Here is a 12,488-nt window from a genome sequence, read left to right as displayed (position 1 = left end):
ACCCAACTTAAGGGTGGCTGGCATCATTCCCTTACACAAGTTAAGGATAGTAGATGATTTGTTAGGTGAGCTACGATTTGAGACGTTGGAAGATTGAGACACCTAGGTAGATTGTAGATGGGATTATGCACTTAGACATGTTGAGAGTGGCTATGACCGCTAATCCACCTAGCTAGGTTAAGTGTAGCTGGAGTGATCCGTCTAAACAAGACAACTGATTGAGCAGCTGAAATGGTCCACCTAGACTACACAATGATAGCAGTAAAGTCACCTGGACAAGTTACGGATAGCAGGTGATCCCCCTGGTAGCTTAATAGTAGTGATAGCGATGTACCTGGACAATTTCAGCTTAATAATTAGTAATTACGTGCCATATCTGGAATGAGTCCTGGACGTTGTGCTCTTGCTAATCTGAATATTTCTTGATTCCTCCCAGTTTTCCTAGATTGTGCTCGTGCAGCTAGTATCCTGACATTAATATTTTTGGTGGCAGCAGTGGTCGTCCAGTCTCTAGTCATCTGGTTCAACAATCGCCTGAAAGTTGTCAGAAAGCAAAAGCTGACATCAGGATTTGTTTTTCTTGGGGGTAATGTATGCAACGCTTCACATTTTTATACATTTTCAATAATCTCATATATGTATTTTATATATTTTCCAAGTGAGGGACAATAGTGCACTAGATAAATAAGCCTGTAATACACTTAGCTGAGGAAACAGTAGAGATAACAATCCACCATTGTGAGTTAATGCTAAAGGACATTCTAGTGACATGCCTTCTATTTAGGCTAGGCTTAATTGCCACTATCCTGCCAGAGGTGCATACAGGGAGCCCACTGTTTACTTGTGAAGTCTTCCTCAGGAGAACAGCTATCCTGCTCCTGAACTTTGCCTCTCTCACAGCATCTCCTGGCCTAGTATTACAGCAGGGATATTTTCACACTCTCATCCAAATCTAATACAGATGCTGAAGATATATAAAAGCAGCACTTTTACATACAAGGAATCTGAATGGGGATCATTTACCTAGTCTATGGTTATCCCGAATGCATGGAGTGGAACTAGCTCTATTCGACACGCCTGTTTCAAAGTTTGAATATTACACAGCTCAGTCACAAAATACTAAAACCTTCAAACCTTCTGTTCCTCCGTGGGTACCACATACATCTGTCAATTGTGAAGGTCTCAAAGCATCCCTTTGTGAATTCCTATAGTGTGTAATAAGGTCAATTCTGTTATAATGCAAATTTTACATTAGAGAATAAAAAAACAATGGTGTCTTAGTGACTTCCCACAGCCTCAATTCTCTCATCTGGCACAGGTCCTCTTGTCTTTAGTGACCCAGATAGTTTGCTGACAGAAAATTCTTAATGACTGTCGGGCCCATTTATATACTAAAGATGCCCTACAGATATTAACTCGACCACCCTGTAGAGCCCCTGTCTCTTACATAGTGGGTCTCATCACAGCACCCAGGAGGAAGAGGCAGTAGCTTACTCAGCACAACACCTTGCAGAATCCTGACACAAATGAGCAAACCTCTAGACTCACTAGACATGGTGAATAGGGAGCTTTGTCTTCATTCACTTGGAAAAAATTCTTCTAGGGCAACTAAGGATGATCAGTTCTTCTGCTCCATGTGTGACCCTGGCTAAATGACTATAAGGCTTATTAACAAGCATATTTGTAACTTTATAAATTCTGGCATAGGCTAACAACTTTAGTACAGTAACTGCGTTTTCTGTATCCACAATCCTGAAGGTTTCTGTTCATGTTCCCAACCTAATCCCTCATAGTGCTGTGAGAGAACTTAGGGCCACATATACGAAATTCAGGTTTTGCGGCTCGCAAATTGAGATTCACAGCGACTCGCAATTTGTGAGTCGCAAAACCTGATGTACAACAATGTCAATGACACTGTTTGCGATTCCCAATGGGGTTGCAAATGACCTACCTCATGGATATTCATGAGGTAGGTCGCAATTGGCGACTCCATTGGGAATGGCCGCCCTCACAGGGATGGTGGACTGCTGGAGACAGCAGACCACCATGGCTGTGACTGCTTTTAAATAAAGCAGTTTTTTTTTAATGCAGCCCGTTTTCCTTAAAGGGAAACGAGATGCATTTCAAAAACAAACAAAAAAAAATTTTCTCTTCATTTTTTTCAGAGCAGGCAGTGGTCCGTAGGATCACTGCCTGCTCTGAAAAAATATTTTCGCTGCCATTCACAAAGGCGAAGGGGTCTCCTAGGGACCCCTTCCCGTTTGCGAATGGGTTAGCACCAGTTTGAAACTGTTGACTGCGATTGTTTTGCAACTGCATTTGCTGTCACAAAACAATCAGACGTGGGACCTCGACTCGCAATTAGGAAGGGAACACCCCTTCCTAATTGTGACTCGGAAACCCTTTTTGCGATTCGGTAAATAGATTACCGAATCGCAAAAATGGGTACATCCCAAATGGCACTTTTCAAGTCGCAAGCGGCCCGATTCGCCATTTGCGACTTGAAAAATGCTTCATACATGTGGCCCCAAGTTCTTCTCTCACTACTGGACCAAAATCCTATCTCAACTGGTCAAGGCATAGCTTTCTACTGAAGGTGCCTACCCAAAGCCTTTTCAGCAGGCTTGATTGGACAGCATAGATAATTATTTGGCACACAGACTGGGATACTGACACGTGTTTCGATGTACATAGTAGCATCGAAGAAAGTAAAGAAAACTGGACCTGCTTGCACAGTGTCTTGCATAATAACTATGACAGGTTAAAGTCTATTAGAATAGCTTAGGCTTTTGGTAAGAAGAGAGGCAATTCCACTCTACAACAGGGCAAAGTTTGCATTGTTGAATTAAGCAGGCTTGCAGAATCACTTGGATTGGGTCTGCACTGGTGGGGTTGGGGAAGGGTTGAGTAGACGACCTATTAAGAACACAGACCTCTCAAGTTTGCAAGGTCCATGTGTGAGTAGCTTATCCAATTCACATTTTTCTTGCATTCTGGGATCTGTGGTCCTTTTTTAGCCCATAATAAAATAGGACTACAAATCTCAGAATGCATATCGTAAACCTGGATTGGTTGGTTTGGATGAGCTGCTGAAGCATGGATCTGGGAAACTTGAAAGCTTTATTAACTGTGCTGGTATCAACTCAAAGTACTATCCAATTTTATTGAATTCTGTCCAGAAGGACGGAGGTGTTGCCTGTGCTTCAAACACCACTTTTATCTTATATGAACTAAAATAGGACTTTTCCATGAGATTTACTTCCCACTTTTCTATGGTTGACCTGTGAAACCGGTAGGATATCAAAGTTACCAACTAGAATAATGTCGCCAAGAGCATTGCCTCATCCTTAATTTTCAGACAACAGCGAATTGCCTCCTCCAAATCATAGTTTTCGGTTTTTGCCTATTCTTGGAATACACCTACAAGTTCCAGCATGCAAAGTGGAATGCCTAGAGGTTATCTTTGTGACCATGGTAACGTGTTAGAAATCCACAATGTAATTTTCCAACAAAAGAGCATAGTATGTTTTGTCTGGCATAATGAGATGATATGCTGGCTTCATGCAACCACACAAAATATTTCTGATAATATTTAACTGTTGGTTGTTTTGGATTTTCAGTCAACCCCTCTAAGCATTTTAGGACCTGTAGTTTCCATTTTCAAATAATAAATATAGGTCTACAGGTGACAACAAGACCAAATCTGTTGCCTAGAAAAAAATAGCTCTGAATGAAAGTTAACTTTGTGTCAGTTTTCAGATGGGATAAATTAACAATTTCAATTCATGTGAAATTTCTCTCATGGTCTCATAGATAGAAAAAATGTACAGATATATAACTATCATGATGTATGCAACAGAAAATATTTTTAGCTAATAAGCAAACTCCCCAAGATGGCAGGTGTTGGAAATGGCACTTCTGCAGGGTTATCCCCAGACTTTTTGCCTTCCTTCTTCTCTTTTTCTGACCTCATTTTTGCTGGTTTCTAGACTCTGCGCCCTTTACCACTGCTAACCAGTGCTAAAGTGCATATGCTCTCTCCCTTTAAACATGGTAACATTGGATCATACCCAATTGGACTATTTAATTAACCTATAAGTCCCTAGTAATGTGCACTGTATGTGCCTAGAGCCTGTAGAATAAATGCTACTAGTGGGCCTGCAGCACTGGTTGTGCCACCCACTTAAGTAGCCACTTCCCCTTGTCTCAGGCCTGCCATTGCAAGGCCTGTGTGTACAGTTTCACTGCCACTTCGACTTGGCATTTAAAAGTACTTGCCAAGCCTAAAACTCCCCTTTTTCTACACATAAGTCACCCCTAATGTGTGCACTAGGTAAAAGGCAGGACATGTACCTGTGTAGTTTATATGTCCTGGTAGTGTAAAACTCCTAAATTCGTTTTTACACTACTGTCAGGCCTGCTCCCTTCATAGGCTAACATTGGGGCTGCCCTCATACACTGTTGAGGTGGCAGCTGCTGATCTGAAAGGAGCAGGAAGGTCATATTTAGTATGGCCAGAACGGTAATACAAAATCCTGCTGACTGGTGAAGTCGGATATAATATTACTATTCTAGAAATGGCACTTTTAGAAAGTGAGCATTTCTTTGCACTTAAATCTTTCTGTGCCTTACAATCCATGTCTGGCTGGGTTTAGTTGACAGCTCCTTGTGCATTCACTCAGACACACCCCAAACATAGGGTACTCAGCCTCACTTGCATACATCTGCATTTTGAATGGGTCTTCCTGGGCTGGGAGGGTGGAGGGCCTGCCCTCACACAAAGGACTGCCACCCCCCCTACTGGGACCCTGGCAGACAGGATTGAACTGAAAGGGGACCTGGTGCACTTCTTAGCCACTCTTTGAAGTCCCCCCCACTTCAAAGGCACATTTGGGTATAAAACAGGGCCTCTGCCCTACCACCTCAGACACTTGCTGGAGAAGAAACCTGAACCAGAACCTGCATCTTGCCAAGAAGAACTGCCTGGCTGCCTAAAGGACTCACCTGTCTGCTTTCTACAAAGAACTGCTGCCTTGTTGTTGCCCTGCTGCCTTGCTGAACTCTTGCCTTGCTGCTGAAGTGCTCTCCAAGGGCTTGGATAGAGCTTGCCTCCTGTTCCCTGAAGTCATAGGACCAAAACAACTTCTCTTTTTCATTTGGACGCCTTGTGCGCTGAAAAATTGGACGCACAGCTTGCTCCGCAGTGAAAAATTCACCACACGCCGATCCGGAAAGACGCCGCTCGACGCGACGCATGCGGTGCGACCGGAACTTTGACGCATGGCCTCGCCTGGACAAACGCCACCCGACTCCAGAAAGGAAATCGACGTGACGCCTGCCATGAGGGAGAAGATTCCACGCACAGCCCACCAGAACGACACGCAGCCGGAAAACAAGCCTAGGATTCCACGCACAGACCCCGGGACATCTAGTAATCCCGCGAACCACAGAAAGAGACTGTCCGTGCGCCGGAAAACGACGCCCGACTTCCCCGCATGAAAAATAACGACGCAAGTCCGTGTGTGCTGGGGAGAAATCGACGCACACACCATTTTTCCACGTATGTCTTCTTCTGTGCCCCTTTGCGGAGATTTTCCACTTTAAACCAGGTACTTTGTGCTTGAAAGAGACTTTGTTTGCTTTTTAAATACTTAAGACACTTTATATCACTTTTCAGTGATATCTGTACAATTTCACATTGCATCTTTATTCGTTTTGACCTGCAATTATCCAGATAAATATTATATATTTTTCTAAACACTGTGTGGTGTATTTTTGTGGTGCTATATTGTGTTATTGTATGATTTATTGCACAAATACTTTACACGTTGCCTTCTAAGTTAAGGCTGACTGCTCGTGCCAAGCTACCAGAGGGTGGGCACAGGATCATTTTGGATTGTGTGTGACTTACCCTGACTAGAGTGAGGGTTCTTGCTGGGACAGGGGGTAACCTGACTGCCAACCAAAAACCCAATTTCTAACAGCGGGTTAAATGCCTGTGGTTATTTCTAGATGTTCCCCACTTACACCATCATTTAGAAGTAGCAGCCAATTTTAACACTCTCTTTTTTCCCTTTAGTTACTGCTGAAATTGCCGGTCTGGCCATTTTCAGACCCTTTCCAGGCTTTGAAGTAGACGCAAATGACTTAGAACTTTCCTGGTCTTACTTCCTGGGATGGGCGTCAGCAGGGTTCAGCATTGTAGCAGGTGAGATATAACCTAGAATTATTTTTCAGACAGCCAACAGTTGACCCCATGTTGAAAGAAAAGGGGTATCCTGGCCGGTATACAGGCAATACAGGGAACCGTCTAATCAGAATAGCTGAAACTTCAGAATGTTTCATAAAATCTGCTTGGCTTCACATTTTTGACAGAATTGTTAGTGGGTTAGCCTTCTGGGAAGGTTATTGGGTGAACTTGGGTAATTTTTAAGTGTCCTGAATGTTGATGGTATATTTGTATTCTTCTACCCCAATAACGGCTTTGAAGTGTGTACATTATGTCACCAGATGTGAGCAAGTGCAGCCAATCAGCTGTTATCAGTCTCCCAGACTGAAGTGTTACCAGATATAGTTCCATGCCGCCAAGAACGAAATGCTCAAGGATTGGGTTTTCTTTTACCAAACTTTGGCATTCTGCGAGTTGTAGTCCTGTTCTTGAATTCTCAGCACAAAACTGGAACTAACAGGAGTAGGAGGCCAATGTTTAGATAGGACTAATGATCTTGACGGTCTCTAGAGATAGGGACATATCTTGTGACATGAGGAACACTCTGCTCAGCCTTTCTCTTTAGATGGTGTCCTGATCTCTGATGTGGACACCCCACAGAGAAAGCGAATTAGGTTCCACCTGGGCCCTTAGATTCAGAGATGTTGACAAACTCAACAGTTTATTATTGGTCATAGTCATCAGATTACCATCCGAACCAACATATATTGAGGTCCTAGGACAAGTAGGATATTGGCCATTGCTGAAGAACTGCAGTCAGTTCCTACCAGTCAGTTCTATCTGATCCTATGAAGTTGCATTCTATTGCTTTGCACCAGCATCCCTTGTTACTATTAGAGGGAATCCTGGCTGAAGTGCCACACCTCTTGTGAGAGATCTCGTGTTTACCCACACCTGCATTTACATGGAAGTTATTAGAACTATCTTCTCGAAATATTGGGAAGCAGGAGTCTAATACATAAGAAGATGGACCAGAAGTGGCTGAAGATGAAGTCATGCTCAAAGGGCTATAAACACACGATGCCATGTGTCAAAGTACACTTAACCAGAAGCTTGCAGAAGATGGACATGTCAGCCTTCGTCTTCTGTTATTTCTGGTGGAAGGGACATGATACCCTGCTCTGAAGTTGGATCCTAGGAAAACTATGTTATGCAGGAATCAAGAGAATTTTGGTAGATTGAGGTGCTACGCATGATGAACCAGACATCTTTGAACAGCCACCACTTTTTCCAGAACGTCTACTCTTGATGGAGCATGAAGGCAGTCATCTAGAAAAGGGAAGATGTACAATCCTTGAAGGTGTAAAGGACGACCAATGGAACCATCCTCTTGATAAACACCCTTGGAAGATATCTAATTTAAAAGGCAATACCTGGAGCTGACAACGCTTCCATAATAGACAGAACCTGAGAAACCTCTGATGATATGTAGAAACTGGAATGTAAACATGTGGGCCCATGATGTTTATTGGGGTCATAAAGGCTTTTTTTGAAATTAGATAGATTATTCTATGTATCTATTTTGAATGGAATCCTCAGAATCTATTTGTAGGCACCACATTGTGTGGTGCAAGAGCGATGCAAATCAGGTCATAAATATGACCTTGTATTTCTGGCAGTATTGCAGATTTTGTGATAATATTGCGAGGGCAGCTCATATCTATGGTGCCAGAGTCTGATGGGTTGGAGGAGACCTCTAACCATCCTGACCCCACTCAGGACCCATACATTAGAGATAGATTCCTCTAAGGATGACTTGGAGTCCCTTTTCCAGCTTCCTCATGGCCCTATTAAGGCAATTGTCTGCATAGTCAGAAGCACTGAGATTTGTTTGGTGAAGAAGGCTTCCTTTTCTGTTTGAAACATCCCAGGACGTTATTGCTACGTTGCCTCCTTGTATTAGAAAATTGATGCAGGTGGTCTGCCAGAAGGCTGGTGAAAAGAAGACTTAGCTGATTGCTACATTGATGAAGCTGAAGAAGGACTGCTTCTTTCAGTTGAATAGCTGATAAAATGTATCTTCTAATACTGATCCAAAGATTTTGATTCCCTCAAAAGGTAAATCTCTGTGCTGCATCAGTATACCAGTCCTTTGAGAAGAGATTCCTATGTGCTGCAAACAATGCTTCTCCTGCTAAGATCAAACACATACTACATCAAAGCATATGTCAGAGATAAAGTGTAACTGTCTGTTCCTGGTTTTTAACAAGGAAGCACATTTTGAGCCAACTTGAATAGCCTGATAGAGTTTATAAAGTCATAAAAGAGACACTGACTGGTTATAGGTGGCATAGAGTTTTACAACCATAGCAAGATAAGATCCAGCGTAGGACACCTTCTTCAATGCAGAATTAATTTTCCTATCTGAAGGACCCTTCAAAATGTGTTTCTCATCCTTTGAAGTGTGGCCAACCAAGCTGACCAATGGAGAATTCACAGACACAAATTCTGAATTGTTATGCATAACATCAATGGGATACAGACTTCACATAAGGTTTGGGAGACTTATTTGGTCCGAATCCTTTGAATTCCTTAGCCAAAACGTTTGATTATGAGAAAAAAGTTCTGTTAGTGGTTAGAAGGTCAAGACTCAAAGTTAGTGTCACTCACAGTAAGAGGCCATTTGGCCATGATATAGTTTGTAAAATGAAGTGGTCTCATAGGGTATAGAGAACATGCATGTTCAGTTACTCATGCCCTTTTTTAATCTCATTAACCTAAGGTCCTCTACCTTGCACTGTCTCACTTTCACGCTCACATTCTTTATGTTTCTGTATCCCTTTCCTTCTCTAACAATTTCTCTTTTGCTTTAACGTCTCCTCTTTCACATTTATTTGCTTTTAATTATTTCTTTCTGTCTCTCTGCTACACATCACTGAGCAAAGCACCATAGCTTAAATAAAACACAGTGAGAGTTTAAAAGTACATGAGAGTTGTAATACAGTCTGTTGATTGGGGTGAACCAAGGTCTGGCGTTCTTTGGTCACTTTCATGTGATTCTTGATTTTAGTTTATAGATACTCCACTCTTGGGTTTTGGTATTTGCCGCATGCAATAAATTCCACACCTTTATGTGCAGCCTTAAAGTGGAAATTAGATTACCCTGTTTTTTTCTGAATCTCCCTCCTATCTGTACCCAGATGTTGACAGGTCTGCTTAAGCTGCCTACAACATGGGAACAAGAGCATTAAGGCAAATTTGATTACACACTAGCAAACCCTGCCTTGGGATGCTAACCGAGTTGGATGTGTGGGGCTACTGACTCAAGGCCGAACAGGTCCCAACTAGAGAAAGGATATGGAACGTCCCTCCAGGAGCACACCAGCTAAAGATTTGTCCTTGAATAACACCACAGTCACTACTCTGGTCAGAAGGAGACCTTCAAATATCACTCTGGCACCGGTCAGCCCTGTATACCGGATTGTATGATTTCTAGCCCCCTTACCCTTCTTCCAGTTCTTTCATGATCTATCATTGATGTTGTTTTTCATGTAGCATGAGAGAGATGCTATATTTACACCCACCTGTTCAATCATGGACTCTGTGTGGTTCAAGCTCTGTGGTGAAGCACTCTTGCCAACACTGACAGCTTGAGGTCTGGAGATGTCAGATCAGTGAAGATCTTCTTGCGATCATAGAGGCAGAACTAACTCTTGTTTTGTCTTCTTTGCTTTGCACCCATCTGTCAGGCCTGGCGCAGCACCTCCTACTAGAGACATAAAAATGCCAATCCTGCCACCTTGGTATGTGAAGCATGAGTTAAAAGGATGGGCAATATCACCCGCTCTCACTTTCAGTTTGCTTTCACTAGCTTTGTCACTCACACTGTTTCATTCCAACCTTTGCTTTCTTTTCCTATCTAAGTTACACACTCCCTAACACACTTCTTTCTCTTTCTCTCCCCAGGTTTGGTGGCTATGTATTCCTTCGCCTGAACACTGCTCCAGAAGTAATGCACTGGCTGAAAGTTTTATAGACAATGAATTGAAGCCAGCACTTTTGCCTCGTGTTAGAGGCCTTAGAGCACACACCTGTGACCCGTTCATTCTCCCAAGTGATATATATGTGTATGAGCCCCTGCTGTTCATGCTCAGACCTGCAGGACATGACCCAATGGTCAAAGTGGTTATGTTTCCTTAAGCAAGAAAACCAATCAGGGATAAACAGCTCCACATGGTCTGCACATATAAGTGTGTACAGTATCGTGTATCAGTGCAAATATAGCTACCAGAAATGTGTAGACTTCTTAAAAATCCGTCTATTACGTATTCACAAAAATGTATATTGCTGGTTAGCCTTTTTGATCTATAGTCACTACTGTAATCATAGTGGTGGCAGGAAAGCAAATAGCACTCACATCTCTCATACACTAAACATGGGCTCCTTTATCTAGTCACAAATAAAGCCATATTGGATATATATATAGCTATGTCATATTTCATTAAAAGTACAAGTACTACCAGCATCAGAAATAGAACACAGCGCTATTAGGGCTCACTAAAAGAATTGATCCAGTCTACTCTACAGAAGAATGTCATGAATTAGAAGGACAAAGCAAGGTGTGAGGTGAATCAATAGCAAGGAAACTGCAAAAGCAGAGAACTCTAGGATGCTTTCTCCTCCACCTGCAGCTATGATCCTCACACTTTAGAGGGACAAGTATTGTCACAGCTGACTTGATAGCCACAGCTCCTGAAAACCGTAGAAATGCATTACCATCAACAGCTATGTTCATTTGCAAGTACCTTGGAACCCACAAAGCGTCCCATATGAGCTTGGATGACAAAGGCACTCGCAATGTGGCTATACTATCAGTTTATATCGGTAAATCTTTTTACAGTTTTCTTCACGAATGAAAGCAAAAGGTTCATCCCCCTGCCCCAAGAATGAATTTCAAGTAAAAACCTAGTATAAACATGTAATTGGTGTTGTTTTGTAAAGATAGAACAGTGGCTTTACCTAAATAAAAAGTATAAAGTCCACCAAATACCTCTTCCAACACGTTCATTCTGACGTCAGCACTAATGGTCCATCCTAAGTAATACTGATATCATACATAGTAATTCACATCAGTGCACACAAAGAACAAAAACAATGCTTGTATGTGAAATAACATTCATTATTATATATCATGTAAAAAGCATTAAATGTACCTCATGCAATCATAGAATACAGTGTCAATGTTTCAGATTCTATAATTTGACATAAGACTCCTTCAGGGCCATCCTGTCTGAAGGTTTGTTTTGTAGAACCAGTACTAAGTTCGAGATTAATAGAGTGATGTCAGACACAGCGCAATAGCCTTTCAGTAGAACCAATGTTGATTTTTCTTTGATCACATTTACATGTTGTCAGTGATACATAGAACATGATTACTTTTTCGGTTTCTGTTCCTCTATTTCATATCTTTATTTTTAAAAGCATCTATATAGCCTGGAATAGTAGTGCTGGGCATAATTAGTTTGTGTACAGTTTTGAACAGGGGCACAATTTGCAATGCGGTTCTTCTTTAATGTTTAATACTCCGGAGCTGCTTAATAGAAAATTCTATTTTTCATCCACATTAAGTAAATGTAAACTTAACTGAGAATATGCAAGTTTCCTCTCAGCTCCTTCAAGCTAGCATATAGTGTTGCTTATCAAATGCTTTTCTCTGTATTTTCATTTTGTTTAATAAAGTCTTGGGTTCTAAATCATTGTGAACTATTTTTTAATTTCCAAATTCATCCCATGAGAGGCGCTAATTGGTTCCCATTGCAAAACTCCCCATATTTAGTTTTCCACGTACATTTGAATCCTCCTACGAGACATTAGTGTGAGCACACACAGCAGTGAACTGGGAAGTAAAGCCACCATTATGATAGGTGAAAGTTCTTCATGGTGCAGCATAAACGTGTGAAATTCCTTGCATGTGTATCCAAGATATGCCCTTTGTAGTTGTAGACACTAGATTCAGCATGGAAAAATTATTGGTAGGACCAGAGAACTTGATCTACCCTAAATGGTAAAAGAGTTCTCTGCTGCACCCCTGATTTTCTGTCAGGGGTGTTTTCTCAGGTATTTTCGTTTAACACCGAAAAGCAGAGATCCTTTTTAGGGGTAGGGTGTGGAGAAGGCTACAGTAATCAGTAATATATTTACTCTGGAGTAACAAACAATACAGACACATTGCCCTGAATGAATACAGTGTTTTTGTTCAATGGGTCTGGGTTGAGGCTCACCAATAAAAGAGTGAACAAAAGTCTTTCACAGTCAAAAA

At 41.7% G+C, this 12,488-nt stretch overlaps 1 protein-coding gene across 1 annotated transcript in view; it reads left to right on the top strand.

The window, feature by feature from the left end:
- Positions 1–11,916, top strand: part of LOC138246535 (claudin domain-containing protein 2-like) — a 75,271-nt gene extending 63,355 nt beyond the window's left edge. Inside the window, exons 4-6 of the mRNA XM_069201197.1 lie at positions 437–586; positions 6,080–6,208; positions 10,136–11,916. Of these exons, the coding sequence (XP_069057298.1) occupies positions 437–586; positions 6,080–6,208; positions 10,136–10,164 (308 nt within the window). The 3' untranslated portion in view covers positions 10,165–11,916. The remainder of the gene's footprint in view (positions 1–436; positions 587–6,079; positions 6,209–10,135) is intronic.
- The last annotated feature ends 572 nt before the right edge of the window (positions 11,917–12,488 follow it).

The sequence above is a fragment of the Pleurodeles waltl genome, chromosome 7 (genome assembly GCF_031143425.1).
Source record: "Pleurodeles waltl isolate 20211129_DDA chromosome 7, aPleWal1.hap1.20221129, whole genome shotgun sequence".
Classification (NCBI taxonomy): Eukaryota; Metazoa; Chordata; class Amphibia; order Caudata; family Salamandridae; genus Pleurodeles; species Pleurodeles waltl.
The sequence above is the reverse complement of the archived record's forward strand: the minus strand, read 5'-3'. Positions and strand labels throughout refer to the sequence as shown.